Source organism: Phycodurus eques, chromosome 4 (genome assembly GCF_024500275.1).
Source record: "Phycodurus eques isolate BA_2022a chromosome 4, UOR_Pequ_1.1, whole genome shotgun sequence".
NCBI classification, from domain to species: domain Eukaryota; kingdom Metazoa; phylum Chordata; class Actinopteri; order Syngnathiformes; family Syngnathidae; genus Phycodurus; species Phycodurus eques.
Genome location: NC_084528.1, coordinates 29,583,929 through 29,602,484, shown reverse-complemented (window position 1 = coordinate 29,602,484; position 18,556 = coordinate 29,583,929). Strand labels below are relative to the sequence as shown.

At 40.3% G+C, this 18,556-nt stretch overlaps 1 protein-coding gene across 1 annotated transcript in view; it reads left to right on the top strand.

Moving 5' to 3' along the window:
- Nucleotides 1-18,556, top strand: part of col14a1a (collagen, type XIV, alpha 1a) — an 85,834-nt gene that overhangs the window by 26,883 nt on the left and 40,395 nt on the right. The window contains 13 exon segments of the mRNA XM_061675159.1: nt 451-580; nt 1,099-1,244; nt 1,398-1,527; nt 2,146-2,285; nt 2,501-2,627; nt 4,036-4,175; nt 6,406-6,538; nt 6,892-6,927; nt 8,055-8,197; nt 10,610-10,742; nt 13,496-13,618; nt 14,543-14,701; nt 17,643-17,759. Coding sequence (XP_061531143.1) covers nt 451-580; nt 1,099-1,244; nt 1,398-1,527; nt 2,146-2,285; nt 2,501-2,627; nt 4,036-4,175; nt 6,406-6,538; nt 6,892-6,927; nt 8,055-8,197; nt 10,610-10,742; nt 13,496-13,618; nt 14,543-14,701; nt 17,643-17,759 — 1,657 coding nt within the window.

Sequence of the window (18,556 nt, the reverse complement as noted above, 5' to 3'; positions counted from 1 at the left end):
CGGGTCTCAGCTGTAGCCCTTAATGTTCTCTGAAGCTTAATTCTTCATCTTAGCACATGTTGGAAAAATCGATGCGTCCTTTTATATTCCTGTCATCTTTTATACAATTAAAGGCACATTCGAAATGATACTCTGACAGTTTGAATTTTCCAGCTCCTTTGAACCGAAAACCCCATATTGCTTACCAGTTCTTAGTTCTGCAAATTACGATATTTTACCAGAATAACCCAAATTGTGGCATACCGCTCAAATTGTCACTTAGTTCAAAATGGCTAAAACATTTTCCAAGACCTGTATCCCAATGAGTTTCCCTACTGTTGCCATTTATTTTCACATCACTGTTTCGTTGTTATATTTTCATGTCCCAACATTCATTTCCCCACTTTTTGCTCCACCATCTGCTCCCTGATCTCATCTCTTTCTCTTCGCAACCCCTTCCACGCGCGCCAGGCTGTTGTTGACGGCCGTGACACCTCCGTAGTGTTGCAACACCTCAACTCACAGACCTCATACCAGCTGTCCGTGTTTGCTGTGAACCAAAACGGGGCCAGTGAACCACTACGAGGATATGAAACAACCCGTAAGTGTTTACGCGTGCATGTGCGCTTTTTTGAGGATCAAAGAACATGCAAACTCTTCTCTTGGTAGTAAGAAATAGTATCTCATAACAAAGTTAAAGACACAGTAATTCTTTATCGGGCCTGTAAAGGGAAATAAAGTTTTACACTGTTGTTTTCTTCATAAATGTACATGCTTTTGTGCTTCTACCAAGTAAAAGACAGTCTGGGGGGTGTGTCACAGATGTGTCCTTTTTTGTTTTTAACTTTGGTAAAATCTCACAAAAGAGTGCATTATATTCATACAGGACATCCACGAATAAATATGTAAAAAATACATTTTTCATGCTGGTTCTGATGACACCCCTTTTATTGAGGTCATTCTTTTTGTGGGTCATTAAAAAGTGATTCACTATTCTATTAGGGCAAAATGAAGTTGGGTTTAGTTGCAACTCAGTCCTACCAAAGATTTGATTTTTAATATTTGGCAGTATTGTTGTTCTGACTGTTTTCCACGGTGTGTGGTCTTGTGCATATGCAGTGGCTCTTCCCACAGTGACAGGCCTCCAGCTGTTTGATGTGACTCACCACAGCATGAAAGCAAGATGGGACAGTGTGAAGGCAGCATCCGGCTACATGTTGCTTTTTGCACCGCTTCCAGATGATGGAGACTTGGGTGAGAAGGAGGTAATATAGAAAATAAATGTGAAGCAAAAATACATTTTCTTGTTTTGGTTTCTGTGCTAAAAGTAAGTATTGACCACAAATAGACATTTTTATTGTTGAAGTTTGTGTGCGTGTGTTTTTTTTTTTTGTTTGGGTTTTTTTTTTTGTCTGCAGGTCAAAGTATCAGAAGCAGTGAAGGAGCTGGAGCTAGATGGTCTGCTCCCCCGCACTGAGTATAGCGTCACTGTTTATGCAATGTACGGAGAGGAGGCCAGCGACCCCATTACAAACCAGGAAACTACTTGTAAGTGTTACATGCCCGCATACGCCACGTTTGCCTTGTGTTCCACACTGGAGATCATCTTGCAGATAAAGTAGGTTGTAGTTTACAGTCATGTAGAACTGCCCCGCATCATACTGAAATGAAATATTTTGCTTATTTATGAATAGCATCCATCCAGTGCAGTTCTATGCTGTTGAAGAGTTGCTAGTTGCTAGAGATGCTAGTTTGCTACCTGGCTACTGTCAAGGTGCCCTTGAGCAAGGCGCTGTCTCCAACCCAACCAGCTCACGAGGTGCAGCACTGTTTGCGCGCCACTTTCACGCTGGCATCTCTCCTTGCATGCCTGCATATGTTTGATTGCGTGCCATGTGGGGTGTACGACGCAATATACGATACATATATAGCAGTGTAAATCGAATTTCCCCTCAAGGGATTATAAAATGAATAAATGAAAATCTGTTATTACACCAATACCTCTCTGACTGTGTCTACCAATACTGACTTTATTGTCGTTGTACAGGCATACATTTTGAGATGTTTTTTTTGGGATCTCATTATATTGTGCTGGTGTACTTGATCAAGTGTTCAGTCAGTGTTTTGTGAGCACATTGATTTAATGTTGGCTCTCTCTTTGCTCAGTACCACTTAGCGCGCCCGGTAACCTCCAGTTCTCTGACATCACCCACAACTCGGCACGCATCAGCTGGGACCCCGCAGCCAGTGGAGTTACTGCTTATCGCATCACGTGGGTCAAGACCGATGGGCGGGTCAGCGAGGAGGTGCGTCTGTCAACAATGTCTTGATTTGGTACACTGTATACTTGGTGACCTTAATAAAATGCTAACATAAGAATATTAGTACAAGTACTGTTCAATGCTGATATGAATTGTTTGTAAACAACACGTCCAGCATTTTATTTTTTTATTTTTTTTAATTTCTCGCAGAAATTCTATTTGCGATGTAATCAATTTGTGTATGTTTGTGCGTCTTTCAGGTGGAAGTTGAGCCCGTGAGCTCTTACGACCTCAGTGGACTGACATCTCTGACGGAGTACTCAGTGGCTCTGTTTGCGCTGTATGATGAAGGCCAATCAGAGCCGCTCACTGATGGATTTACAACCAGTACGTCCCTTTTGTTACCTTGAGGAATAAATCAAGATGGCTCGTAAGATAGTTTTGAGGATAGGCAATTTGTTTTGCCATTGGTGTTTCAGCCCAATACTTTCATTGAATTGTATACAATTCCATGCCAATTTGTGGATTTCTTTTCTTTTTCTTTTTAATGCAGCATTTTGTTGTTGGCTGGTAGAAGCACTGCATCAGTCTGGCCTAGACAATGACATTCGCAATTTTTTTTTTTTTTGTTATAAATCTTTGCTGCTATTTGAACAACTTTCATCACCTTGGACTGGCTGAACAATTTTAGAGTGTCTTTAGTCATTTTTTGAATTTTATTGATTGAGTTAATGGTGACAGGTGTCCCAAAAATTTGGCTATATTGGATATTGTGCTGTATTTGATACATGCAAGTAGAGCTGTGCTTTAGGTTATTAAATCTTATTTGGTGATGAGCAACTGTTAACCGTTGGAGACAGATGTCACTAGCAGTCCCAATTTGCATGTAAATAAATGTTCTCCTAATTTTGTCTTCTAAATTGGTTGTATTTCATTCCCCAAAGCAATCTCTACTGATGTGCAATTTATTCTTAGTTTCCATGAAAGGGTGTATCAGTACCGTTCAAAGGTGAGCCATTTTTCTCACAGTGCCAAACAGTGTCGAATTTTATTGCTCCTACTGCTCGCCCTGCTATGTTGGCAGTATGCCCACCTCATTTACACCTCAGCATAATAGCCCGGGCACATTAACAGGTCATTTCCCTGTCCCTGACTATTCAATCATACTAACGGTTATTGATTTGGGGGAATATCCCTTTAAGCAACAAACGACAGGGCTGCAGTGCTGAGTCAGTTGGAAGAAATGGACTCCTGCCAAGAAACCACTGAACTACTCATTCGAGAAGGAGATGATGTTTTCTTTCCCGAATCACGGGGTCTTTAGGATGGGGGCTCGCGCGAAAATATTGTTCGCTGCATGCTTTATGATTTTTTTTCTTTCTTTTTTTAGCATCTGTTTATATGGTGCTTGTGTTTATTAGGGTCACTTGGTGAGATGGTGTCTATCCCAGTGGATTTTGAGGGAGAGGTGGGGCACACCCTGGACTGGTTGCGAGCCAATTGTAGTTTATTTTTATGTTATTATTATATATATCACACACTGAAAAATATCAACGTGCATATTATATGTTCTATTTTTGTTGGAAACTAAATCTAGTTCATGCAAAAAAGTGAATATTTACTTATTACTATTAACTACTTTTGACTTTTCTTCAAAATGCCTGCTCATTCATACCACCATATATTTTTTTAAAATAATAATTTTGGGATCTCCATACTTGACAGAGAGAAGAACGCAAGAAAATTATGTTTCAAATGCATGATGTAAAATGTAAAGTTAAGCTTTATCTCTCAGCTCCGGTTCCAGGTCCACTGCATCTCCGTTCCAGTGATGTCACTCCAGACAGCTTTCAGGTCAGCTGGGATCACTCAGCAGATGACATCATCGTCTACAGACTCTCCTGGGCACCGCTCGCAGGAGGCGACACAAAGCAGGTTAGTACAGTACCCGTCATCAGCACCTGCTGCATGGCTGCCGCTGTATTGCAGCAATTGAGGTTGACTTTGAAGGGTTTATGCTGACCACAATTAAGCCATGAAACATAAGTAGGCTAAAAAAAAAAACACACAGAGAATTTGGTACTCTCTTCTCATCAATTTGGAAACTATTACATGAGTGAACATTTTATTTCGAGTGTTCAAAAGAACAGAAGTCTACTTATGGCTGGGTGTGCCCTGATAAAGTAGAGCGCTTGCCGCTTGGACCTAACTGCCGGTAAAGCCCCAGACATGACTGAGTATAAATAAAAGCTAAATGGACCCAGAGATGAATGGCTTGGGTGTTTTATTACACTGATCTAGGCTTTGCAGACAACTGGGAGGCGGCAATAGAGCTCTCTAATGTCTGTATCGTTTGTGTGCGTGTGTGTGCGCGCGCGTGTGTGTGCGTGTGCGTGTGCGTGTGTGTACTATTGCTGAGAGTGATCAGTGCTGTAAATAACACTTGGTAGTTGGAGAAGTAGGCTGGAAGCACAGATAGTACGCACTCTGTCTCAGCAAACACGCACCAACAGACAGGGGCACAGTTGAGAGGGGGCACAGGCATGTTCCCCCCTACTTTCTGAATCTGTCCCCCACACACTTTTACGGCCATTAAAACAATTCATTTGTTTCCCGAGCTGCTCTTGAATGCATCGTGAACCGTCGCCTCGCAGATGATCAATCACGGCAGACAGCAAATGAGACAGACGTATGCTTGACTGTTGGTCATGGCAAAGCTAAAAAAAAAAATAAATAATGTTGAGCTAACCAGCCTGCAAACAAGCAGAGTAAAACCATCACAGATTGTATGAAACAATTGATGAACTCGCTGAAATCAGAGGATTCTGACTTCTTAAAAATAATATTGAAATAATTATGGTTCAAAACCATTTCACTTCCATTCCATTTTGTGTGCAATACATATTAGGCTTCTCTTTGTGTTCAGTGTTGCTGTTTGGCGTTCAATTATAAGGCCCCTTGTGCTTGTGTGGACAAGTGGTGGAGGGATGACTTTAATTCACGTAAAGCACTTTGGGTTGCATTTTATGTTTGAAAAGTGCTGTACAAATACAGTTTGATTGAGTGATTGCTTTTTCTGCTGCAGTGTTTGACCTCAACCATAGTTTGAAAGTTTGGTTATTTCGGTTTTTTTGGGCCACTATGGAGATGCGCATTTGAATGCGAGAGGATGATCATTTGCTCATAAATGTTGGCTTACTCCTGAACAATTTGTACCCCCTGCTTCTGACATGATGGCTACACCCCTGCCAACAGCTATTTAATATTAAAATTCTGCTCAATTTCACACAAACGGAGGGCCAGTTTTGCAGTACTAAAACTTTATTATAAACTGGGTTATAAAATTGATTTTTATGAGAGGCATATGATAAAATACTTTCCATGTGCAACTTGTTTTATTGACATTTTTTTGGATCATTTATTCTTATGTTTTGCCACTAAAATGGCTGAATGACTACTCTCTTTAATTAGGCAAATGTCCCTGAGGGCTATGCATGAAAGAAAAATACTATAAATAGACAAATAGAAATATGCCTCACTAAAATAGGAAGATAGAGTGTTTGACTCATTAAAGATGCACTGCAGCCTGGTTTTTAAGTCACTTCCAATTTCAGAGTTGCTTGGCATGAAAGTTTTACCTTGGGCTTTGATTCATTTCTTGTCAAAGTTACAGACGTTGTTTGGACCGTCTGCCGCTGCAGCCGGTCCAACTGGCAGTCGCTGCACATGTTCGAATTACGATCAAATTCTTGTTTAACGGGATACAGAGACTACTGTTAAAGGCGAGCATGCTGAGGCAATGGGTTCTTTGTGTATACATACACAAGCTTAAATAGTGCCCCATGATTTCCTTTGTGCTGATGTTCTGTGTTGTTTTTTTGTGGGGTTTTATTTATTTTTCGTTGCCCTCCCAACTCAAATTAGTGACCTTGGACTTGGAATTCTGCCACACTACGTGTCTATTGCCACAATTCTATTACATCTTGACGACTCTCCTTAACTACAATGTGAAGTATGGACAAGACATTTTAAAATGTAGGAAATACCTAAACAATGAGATGTACTTGAGTTGGTCATTTTGGTGTTATTGTGTGCAGTAAGTCGAGACTTGCATCTTTGGTGAGATGTGTGTGTGTGTGTGTGTGTGCGTGTGTTTCCTTTTTAGGTGGTCCTAAGTGGAAGCAATCACCGATACACTTTGACAGATCTGAGACCTTCCACTGCGTACGAAGTTATGGTGATGGCGCTCTTCAAAGACCAGTCAGAGAGCGACGCTGTATCTGTCACAGAGACCACAAGTAAAATATGTTTTATGGGCACCAGAGATTCTTGTTATTGACGGAGGAACTTGAGTCATCCAATCAAGTCAATAGAATTTCTTGAACTGCTTACCCTCATGTTGCAACCAGCACTGAGGGCAGTACAGTGCAAATCAGCCCAAACATATGCGATTCATCATCCCAAAAAAAAACAAAAACTCGGAATGTGACTAATTGCGTGGACTTATTTGTCCTTGTTTATCTCAGAGGAGGAAAATCTATTTTCCCCATCAATGATTTCTATGTATCTAGCTAATTACCTGAGCTATTGATACAGAGAGTTGCTGGGTTTCACTCGACTCATGTGACTGATGCTCTCTGTATTTCCCCAGTGGCCAAGACAACAACGATCGCCACCACAACCTCCGGTAAGAAGAGCGCAAATGACTGCAGAAAGAGTCCAAATGTCCACAGTGAAATGTGGCCAAACATAACACTCAGTACCAATGCTAGTTTAACATCTCTCAGTTGTCCAACTATTCACACATTCACTTTCTACTGCTTCACGTCTGTATCATTTCACATAACTATAACATGTACATTTATTGTACTTAGTTGGGTTAGTAATGAAGGTGAAATCACCAGATTTCAGGCACCAAACTGTCATCATGCACATATGATGTAATTTTGACCCCCCAAAAATATTTAATTATAGGAGCGGTCGTTTTACAACATAAAGTGTTTCTGTAAGTACCTGTTAACGTGAAAAGTCTACGATCAAACGGTGCCTGCTTTTTTTGACCATCAATGCAGCTGAGTTTTAATTATGGTTCATGTCAGAGCATTTATTTACAGCGTCTTAAGTCCTTCGATTTTTTTTTTTAAAAGATTTGCTGGTTGTCAGTGTGCGCTGGTGTTCCACAAATCTGGCGAGATCCAGGAGAATTTCTAACAGTTTAGAGCCCCACGCTGTCTGCTTTTGTATGATTAAAATCAAATCTGCAACACAGTCAAGTGAGTTATGGTTGTGTTACCGAATTGGATTCACCCCCGCAATTGTGGTTCAGACGTATTATTTCACGGGTGACCCAGAGGCAGCCTGACTTGTTTTTCAGCGTGTCGAACCGGCTGCAGCTAATTGAGTTAAAGCCATTTCCCTAGTCAAAGCTGTAAAAAAAAATCAAATCAAATCAAAACATCATAAAGGATAGCTAATGGCTTGGCTTGGGATTTTAAAAAGTGAGCAATACCTATTTCAAGGCTTTTATTGAAGAGTTGCTTCATTTAAGAAGCTTTACAGATTTCAGCAATTCAAGTCTGCACAAGCTTGATTCATGTGCACAAACATTTTAAAGGCGCTATCAAGACCATTGGCGCAGACCAACAAAACAGAGGCTTTACTGGTTTGTGTCAAACTCTCCCGTTCCAGCTGTCTTTTTAAAACCAATTTTTTTAATCAACCTGATATTTCAAATCTGTCCAACCCACACTTAAACCCGCTGGCAGTTTTCAGTGACATTTTGATGAATGCAAACCTCATGTCTGCGCTGCACAGCCCCCCGCCAAGCGCTGAGAAACCTTCTTGTGAATGACGAGACCACGCAGAGCCTCCGGGCATCTTGGGAGCTGGACGACCCCCGTGTGGGGAGCTACAGGCTGTCCTACGCCAGCCTCGGAGCCGATCGCGGAGAGGAGACGGTCAGTTTATTAAGCTGAGTCGGTAAATGTGCTAAATGCATATTCACGCTCCTGAATTTGTATTTAACAATTTGGACATTTTCATTTCAAGCCTTCTAAAGTTTGTTCTTCTCACTTCTGAAAGGCTAGTCAACTAAAGATGGAGTAGCACTAACAAACCCTCACACACACACACACACACACACACACACACACACATACACAATAATGATTTTGGGGGAAAAAACAGTTAACCCTTCTCACCCCTATGTTCACAACATATTGCTTTTTACACATCACAAACTGTTGTGTATATTGATTTTACAGGACAGACAACAACGCTGCTTTTTCACAGACTCAGGAGTGGCCGGTTGTGGTGATCATTTACTCCCATCAGAAAACCAGTTACACGTTTAGTGCCGGTCCACTTGGCCTCTCCAATCCCACATCGCCGAGACACACATCCACTCTCAACAGGCGACTCCCTCCCCTCCATCTGTTCCTCCAATCCGACGTTGCCTCCCTCTGCTCTCATCAACAGCTTTTACTTTCATCCCTTTCACACTTTTTTTCCTTCTCGTTTTAATTTCCCGCTGTGGCGTCAGCGCCGCACAAGATGGAGAGGCCTGACCAAGCCGGAGGACATGCCATTTTCTTTTCAGAAGCCATTTACCTCGCTGGCTTCGGAGAAGGGTCGCAGTGGAGAGACGAATAAAAGAAACAAGTAGGGGTGGATGGGGAAACATTTGCTAAACACAAGTGGGACAAGGGCTTAAGCCTGACACATAATTGTGTCAGGGTGTCTCTTTTGGGAAGTTTAAGCGACTCTGGGCAAGCGCGATGCTCGTGTCGTGCGTCACGTACAACACTTTTATGGTGATGTCGTGGGATTAATTCCCACTCAATTCCCTCTTCTCCATCGAGCTGCTGTTGTCGTCCGCCTTTCACCTTAAGTAAGCACCAGCGCTTGCTGTGATCCTCAACTGGACATCCAGCAGAAAATTGATGACTGGATTAGCACACGTGACAGCAGTGGCAAGTGTTTACCGCAACTTGGGCCAACAGTTATTTATTATGCACAGATGTTATCATGATGAGAATTTCCCCTGGACAGTACTGTTAAAGTGTATGGACATTTTTTAATTGAAAGCTTAAATTACCAGTATGAAATCTGGGCGTTTATTGACGCATGTTGTATTTGAAGATGCCGTTTCATTTTGCTTGGACGACGATACCGTTCGACAACTTTTACCCACGCATCAAGCATAAGCGTGTCAGCTCGTTTGAAAAAAAAAAACCAAACAAACTATGAGCTAGTTTGTTTTTGGACATGTGAACTGAGTTCAAAATTGAGAATTATAAACTCTGTTTTAAAAACAAATGTAATCCTTTTTTTCCAATATCGTGCAGCCCTAATCTGCGCGGTCTCACTCAAAGAAAGCTGTGAATGAGTCTGTTGTATGAATGGCAACAGGTGGAGCCACAGGTCAATTGGACCTTCTGCCATCCAGTGGAAGAGAACTAGATTGTTCTGCCTGTCACTATATGTTGCCGGCGTTGATGGATAGATCCATTATTTGGAGTAAATAAATCATACTTTTTGGACATATTCACTGAAATTGAATAATTCCCACACAGCTGATGATCTCTCATGACACAGCTGTGGCATTGGGAATCACTAGTCGAGTCTACCCGTCTTCTTCTCCATCTTCACAGCTTTTACCATTCCTGACTCCGACTCTCCCTATTTATCCGGGCTTGGGACTGGCACTGAGTTGGGCTGGCTCCCCCCTCAGAGTCCAAGTTAATGTCTAGTCCGCCACGGGGTTTTGAAAACGGCACATCACGTTTCTTTGCGCTAGCACAGAGCCTGTAAAATGATGGAAAGCTCCAGAACAAGAGACCTTAAAGTTAACCTTGAGAGGACTTTTTTTTTTTCCATTACCTGCCGTCGTCAATCTCAGAGAGTCATCATCACTCAATATCGGTCTTGATTCATATTCACATCATCTCTCGACAAGATCACAGCCATCATGTTACTTTCTCACTATTTGAAGTTGCTGAAATACTAGACCACCAATTTATTTGGCGGAAACAAGCACATTCAAATGCTGGAGGAGAACCAACTTCAACACCAATACCCGACTTTAATTGCTCCGTCTCTCTTTTGGTCTCATCTGACTTTATTGACTGAGCTGCAGTGAGCAGAATTGCTGAACAGTTGTGCTTAAATCCCTTAAATTACACGTAGATTTCTACAATCTGGCATCAAATGAACCTTGTCTTTCCCTCCAAATTTGTAATAATATACAGTACATATCTGCAATAATGTGTGATATCTTTTCATTTACATGGTATGTTTTTTGTACTGTCCCTTATTCGTGTAATGTGAAACTTGACTGCCGCTTTGTGTGTGTGTGCGTGTGTGTTTAGGTGTTAGTTCCTGGTAGACAGAAAAGTGTGCTGCTCGAGTCCTTACTTCCTGACACTCAGTACAAAGTAACTGTCACACCAGTTTACACCGATGGGGACGTTGGCATCAGCGTGTCCGCACAGGGGACCACATGTAAGTCGCACACGCACGCCCACGCAAAACAAAAACTAAATCATTTTTGTCCATTTTTTTTTTTTTGTCAACATGTCTTAATGGAAGGTTACAGATGAGGAAGGCAAATCCATTTTTTCCATCCATGTCCATGAAATAAAATTTAAACGAAGCGTATGACAAACACTGATGCCTTCTTAATTGTCTTAATGAGGTCCATTCATAATTACAGCAGTTCCTTTCATTAAAGAAGCACTGCTCCCATCCTTATTGATTACCTCAACTATTCTCATGAGAAATACTGATTGCCTCGTTAAACAGGGAGAAGGAATGCTGGATATGATACAGTATGTCATCATCTTATATTAAGGCTGGCCTTATTGCAAATAAAAACCTTTGAGCCTACAAGCAGCGTCGTAATAAATCAGACCTCAGACACACAAGTACGAACAGCATGATCATTTCGTGTAGAGATGAAACTTTCTTTGCAAATAAATTATTCAGGAAATCAACATATTAAACCAACTCTAGAACCTGAACAAAACATTTTTTTAACTGTGTCTTTTGCTGCATTTGCAATTTAAAACATGTATAGAGTGTTCCACCGCGCCATAACAACAAATCGACCGTGCCTTATTTTTTATATTGTCGCCTCCAAAATGAGGAACATAAATTATTGATTATATGAAGCCACTCTCACTCAGCCACAACCTCGATACATTTTTGATACTGGAGATGCAAAATAGTTTAAGATGCGTGCAATATACCAAACGCTGTTCACTGATGTGTTTCTTTTTTATGCTTTTTTAAAAAAATATATATAATAATGGACATATTAATTGTTGGGAAATTCTGTGACTGAATATTTTTAAAAAGTCCCAATGGGAGAAAATGAGCCTCTCCAGTAATCATTAACTTTCAATTTCAATTATGTCAGAATGTTCACGTAATTAATGAGATAATTGTACAACCCCAATTCCAATGAAGTTGGGACATTGTGTTAAACATAAATAAAAACAGTATACAATGATTTGCAAATCATGTTTGACCTATATTTAATTAAATATACCACAAAGACAAGATATTTAATGTTCAAACTGATAAACTTTATTGTTTTAGCAAATAATCATTAACTTATAATTTTATGGATGCAACACGTTCCAAAAAAGCTGGGACAGGGTCGTGTTTACCACTGTGTTACATCACCTTTTCTTTTAACAACATTCAATAAACGTTCGGGAACTGAGGACACTAATTGTTGAAACTTTGTTGGTGGAATTCTTTCCCATTCTTGCTTGATGTACAGCTTCAGCCGTTCAACAGTCCGGGGTCTCCGTTGTCGTATTTCACGCTTCGTAATCAGAATCAGAATCATCTTTATTTGCCAAGTATGTCCAAAAACACACAAGGAATTTGTCTCCGGTAGTTGGAGCCGCTCTAGTACAACAGACAACAGTCAATTTACAGAACACTTTGGGGACATAAAGACATTGACAAAAAACAATTGTGCAAAAAGATGCAGAGTCCTCTAGCAGAGTCTAATGTGCCACACATTTTCAATGGGAGACAGGTCTGGACTGCAGGCAGGCCAGTCTAGTAGCCGCACTCTTTTACTACAAAGCCACGCTGTTGTAACACGAGCAGAATGTGGTTTGGCATTGTCTTGCTGAAGTAAGCAGGGGCGTCCATGAAAAAGATGTTGCTTGGATGGCAGCATATGTTTCTCCATAACCTGTATGTACCTTTCAGCATTAATGGTGGCTTCACAGAAGTGTAAGTTACCCATGCCAATGGCACTAACACAGCCCCATACCATCACAGATGCTGGCTTTTGAACTTTGCGTCCATAACGGTCCGGATGGTTCTTTTCCTCTTTGGCCCGGAGGACACGATGTCCACAATTTCCAAAAACAATTTGAAATGTGGACTCGTCGGGCCACAGAACACTTTTTCAGTTTGCATCAGTCCATCTTAGATGAGCTCGGGCCCAGAGAAGCCGGCGGCGTTGTTGATAAATTACTTTTGCTTTGCATAGTAGAGCTTCAAGTTGCACTTACGGCTGTAGCGCCGAACTGTATCTACTGACATTGGTTTTTTGAAGTGTTCCTGAGCCCATGTGGTGATATCCTTTACACATCCATGTCGGTTTTTGATGCAGTGCCGCCTGAGGGATCGAAGGTCACGGGCATTCAATGTTGGTTTTCGGCCTTGTCGCTTACAAGCAGGGATTTCTCCAGATTCTCTGAACCTTTTGATGATATTATGGACCGTAGATGATGAAATCCCTAAATTCCTTGCAATTGTACATTCAGGGAACATTGTCCTTAAACTGTTCGACTATTTTCTCACGCACTTGTTCACAAGGAGGTGAACCTCGCCCCATTTTTACTTGTGAATGACTGAGCAATCCAGGGAAGCTCCTTTTATACCCAATCATGGCACCCACCTGTTCCCAATTAGCCTGTTCTCACTCTTTTTTGCCACCTGTCCCAGCTTTTTTTGGAACTTGTTGCAGCCATAAAATTCTAAGTTAATGATTATTTGCTAAAAACAATTAAGCTTATCAGTTTGAACATTAAATATCTTGTCTTTGTAGTGTATTCGATTAAATGTAGGTTGAACGTGATTTTCAAATCATTGTATTCAGTTTTTTTTTTTATATTTAACACAACCTTCCCAACTTCATTGGAATTGGGGTTGTACATTTAGGTGTACCGGATTTATTATGTGTTGAATATTCTTTTGAATGAATTTGTTTATTTATTTTGGCCCAGTGCCGCTCTTGTCTCCTGAAAACCTTCGTATATCCGAGGAGTGGTACAACCGCTTGAGGGTCACCTGGGACCCTCCGCAGTCTGCTGCCATGGGTTTCAAGATCCTTTACCAACCGGTCTATGGTAGGTACACTCACTAAGAGACAAAAATGCATTACAACAAATACGCAAACCTAAAATTAACAAAAGGTTCCTTTGACTCACTGCAGACTGAGTATACAAACATTTTACAGCTGGAGAGTAAACCATTTTGTTTTTCATGACTGGTTTCATTCCCCACAAGAATGTTATGTGTCTTAAATTAGACATTTATTGCCTTAAAACATTTGCTTTTTACTCTCCTCTTGCTTCTTGACCGCTAACTGTTTCATGAGTCCATTACAGTTGCTCATGTTTCCATATCTGCTTGCTGTCATCTCAACACAACAACCGCTTCGCCTCAAACCCAGAGTCCACATGAATGTGATTTTAGGAATTAATGTGAAGTCTAGTTGGTTAGCACATGCGCGCACGAAGAGTCTGCTTTTTATTGTCAGTGGTGTTGTACAAAGATGAATGCTGCTCCTCCTGTTTTTCCTGCTTTTTTGTTTTGTTTTAAACATTTTCTGCAACACATTTTTGTGTTATTGTCCTCTTTAGAAGCAGTTTGTGTTTGTGCTTTGACTCAGGTCAGGTGTCAAACAGTTAATGCAATTTAAAACCTATAAGACCAGAGTAGGACTCGACTAAGTGGCAATTTGCAAAAGTCTTCCCAAATGTTAATACGCCTGTAATGGTCTTGGCGTGTTTTGTTTATGTGGGAGAAATGAACTTTAATGTATTTGGTAACACAAATGCAGAGTTCTCATTTGAACACAGCTCGAGATGCACTGGCTTCAAATTCTGCTACGTCAAAAAGACGCTTCAAATACAATTTATCAGAACTTTGCAAGGACTGCTGTAAGCACTCATTTCATGGAACCACATCTACAAATTATTATCAGTCTCAATTATTAAGTGGATGGAAATAGCAGAAAAGTTGTTGACTCTATGCGTGTGTATGTCTAGCTCCCTCAGTACCAGGGAGCGTTTCGGAGATGACCGTGCGTGAAGACGTCAACTCGGTTCTCCTCCCGAATCTGCAAAGTGGGACAGAGTACAGCGTTCAAGTGACCGCATCCTACCCATCGGGACAAAGTGAACCATTGCTAGTGAACGCTAAGACATGTGAGCATGTATCAGGTTTTATTTAATGATGTTTGTTAGCTAACCGTAGTCACGTTTATAAAAAAAAAAAAAAAAAAAAAAAAAGTAAAAAAAAAAATGTCCTTGGCCATACAGAAGACAACCCTGTGTGTTGCATTAAATTGAAATGGAATCCATCTTGCAGTTAGTTTGATGGGGCAAAAGGTTAATGATAACAGTGTGGTTAAAATGAGATCTCAAATTGAATTCCTAAGCTTTAATGGGACGTTGCTGTCAGGTTAAGTATTTCTTGCAATTTTGTGGGAAGGACAGTGTGACTGTTAGAGTGAGGACAGAGAGGAAGCAATAACAGCGAAGGCAGAAGTACAACATGCATATTAAAGGCTCATATTTCCATTGAGACTCCAGCAAAGACGGACGACAGAACAATATTGATCTATCCCTGTCAGATGGAAGAAACCATTTTTTAAGCTATAGATTTGTTTTCAGCGAGTGCACAAGGCTAAAGTGACTTCACGCCTCACACATTTTAAGCACAGATTTAGAGGTAGGTGGTTTTATATGACAACAACAAAAGGGAAATAAGTAACATACCGGGAAAGTTACAATGTTTCCTTTGTTAACTAACAATTTGTCCTGCAAGGACAATATACAAAACCACTCAAATGACAAATTATCCACTTGTTGTCTTGATGTTTTGTCACCGCAGTGAGCAATAACGGGTATGGAAATGAAATTCTTTTTTTTTTTTAATAATTTAAAATGACTGAAAAAGCATCAAACACTACGAATAAACCACAACATAAATTGAGTCACTCAACAATAACCAAATGCAATAAAGAAGAAAGGGTTTGCTTTTAATGCATGGATTTTTAAATTCAGTTGTGCTACGATGTTGTTACATCCTCCGTCTGTCCTTTAATAAATCCCCATCGATGATGAGCGATAGATCCTGCATGTCCTTCTGGTTTCTTTGAAGTTCCCATATTTTAATATGCTCTTCAAGGTAACCACAGAAATATATTAATGTTCATTTACCCTTAAATAATACTATTTTTGATGATACTTGTCTGTCCTCTGCGAGCTGTTTTTTTTTCTTTTTTTTTTGTATGCATACAGAATGACATGAATCTCACAAATTGTTACTTTATTAGTTCTGATTCTTTTCATACAAGACTTTTTCGTTTTACTTCAAAACCCAAGTCATCTAACCCACCCTTCAGTGGACCTGGTGGGCGCGAGAGATGGGTTACACCTTGAACAGATCGCTAGTCAATTATCAGCGTGACTCTTTAATGAACAATGAATTATATGAGGGGTGTCAGAGAAGTTCCAGGAGAGAGGTCACAAAATGATTGAGCAAAAAAACAAGTGGACGATGCCCCTCACGTCAAAGATTGCGATCAACGTGACTTTAACTTCGACTTTCTGCCTTCGACAAAAGGGGCGACAAAACACGCAGTTTGTTGTTTGGGTTTTGAAATACGCCCACTTTTCTGACACACCTCGTATAATGTATCCGTTGCAGGAAATTGAAAGGGATACTTTAGACACAAGTTCCACTAGCCATGATTTAACGTCGGTGCTTGTCGTGATTCACGGTAGCATCTTTCTAATGGTAGCAAACGCGCATGCTTGCACCAATAACTCACACATACGAGCAAGCGGAAAGATAATTATTGGTGCCTTGAGTACCGCTGGAGGGAATGAAAATGTTTCCTCATAATTAAGTGTTATGTTGTTTGCATTGAGGTGCCTCTCCTTACTGTATAAAGTGGTTTTAGATGCGTGCATACAAGTATTTGCAAATTCTCCTCAATGTCTGTTCTCCCTTAGCACAAGCTACTCAAATCTCCTCTTTGACATTTTTTGCCTTATTTCCTTTTCGTTTGTTTCAACTTTTTGTTTTTGTCTCGTCCATTCAAAGCTGTCTTTACAGTCGCATACTATTCCCCACTGCGCTAGAGGGTTTTTGTTTAGATTTTTTATTTTTTTTACTTAATTGAGCTCTAAGGTCTTGTTAGACTCTGAGAAGAGTGAGTGACAAATTGGAAAAGTTGATGAAAAGGAATACATTGTTTTGACTCCATAGTTTATGTAGAGCCTACTATCATTGGAAAAGGTTAATTTATTTTATTGTATTTTTTGCTCCAATACAATTGTGAAAATATTTTTGGGCATATGCCTCAAATATGGTGTATGTCTGTGTTTGCTCTTGCATATTGCTAAAATCAATCGTGCTTTCTAATATGCATGATTCACCCTTTTTTTTTCTTTTTTCTGCCATATGCTTACTGCACTAAATATCAACTAGGTGGCATTCGAGCCAAGGCTATTTCTTACCGTTAGCACATTTTGTCAACAAGGGTGGAAGTTGCGAGAGGAAATAAAAGAGAGGCAGGAAGCAGCTCCTCGGAGATTTACTTGCTACCAGTGCTATTTAAGTTGTTTAGGATGTTTTGCATCATGCTCCGTCCTGCCCCATTTCGGGAAAATTCCATTTGATTTGTTACTAACTATAATTGAATTCATTGCTGCACTCAGAGTGACCATTTTGAAATCAGAAAACAGACGTTTATAGCAATACGTTCGTGTTACTTCTTCGCTTGCTCGCACCGCTTGATTTTCACACTCTCACACTGTTCTCAACATTAAGCTCGACCAAGATGTGTAAAAAGATTCCAAAAATCAGGTCATACCTCGTATTAAACGCTGAAGCTTTTTCAGATTACATTCAATTCAATTAAGTTTGTTTTTTGTTTTTGTTTTTTTGCTGAAAAAAGGCCCCAAGGTTAAAAATCCGAAGTGATGATGTGAGCAAACCTCACGTTCGGAAATGATTATTAGTTAGCTCTCATAATTTGGCCATGTCATATTTGGCAGCAGAATGTCATATCAATTCGTGTCTTAACCAATCGATAACCTGTCTGTCGTGTTGTTCATCCTCGTCGTCCCTCTCCAGTGTTCCTGGGTGTCTCTGACTTGACAGTCTCGCAGGTGCGCCACAACAGCATGTGTGCGCAATGGCAGCCTCATCTGCACGCGACCTATTACAGAGTCTCCATCCAATCCACACTCAGTAAGTACAAAAGGATACGTTGCTTTTTGAAGTGTTCAAACTAGTATTCCTGTTGAAATGATATTTTTCAACAGTTTTGACATAACTTTTCCGTCTACTTGTCCAGCAGATGGCTGGACATTCCTATTGAAGCGATTAAATGTGATGCTGACGCATGCGAGTCGAGCCATAAACAGCTGCTTAAACAGCTTTATCTTATTTGTAACATGACGATATTGTACTCTTTTTGTGATCAAAGAAGGGAACACAATAGGGCTGTTAAAAGTTGGAAACAGCAACTACAGTTTGTTCCAGTTTTGTTGCCAGTCTCAATGTTCATTCAGTTGCTTTGAATACGAAAAGCTGTCGCTCTGTGTGGCCTTTGCAAAGTCTGAAGAAAATTGGAAATAGATGAGGAAACAAATCAGTACTTTCCTGCCATTTATTTGCTCCGTTTTATTTTCTCACCTTCCTCGCATGTTTCGTTTTTTTTTTTTCAAATGTCATATGCAAGATATTTGAGGATCACAATCAATGAGAACCTCCACCAAACATGCGGCGGAAAAGGGGAAATCAAAACAAGTCGAGTTGTGTGTGTGTGTGTTCACGGATGGATGTTAAAAAGATACCATGGATTGGAATCACGCAAACACCCAAGCACAAAAAAAGGTTTGGCTTTTGCATGAGTGCGCTTGTTTTTATTTGGTTTTGGGGCATGTCTGCACTGCTTTTATGTGTCAGATATTTGAATGCAATATTTTTGACCGAGTAACCTTCAATGGGTCAGTCTGTAAAAAGTGGAAATGCTTCAATATCTT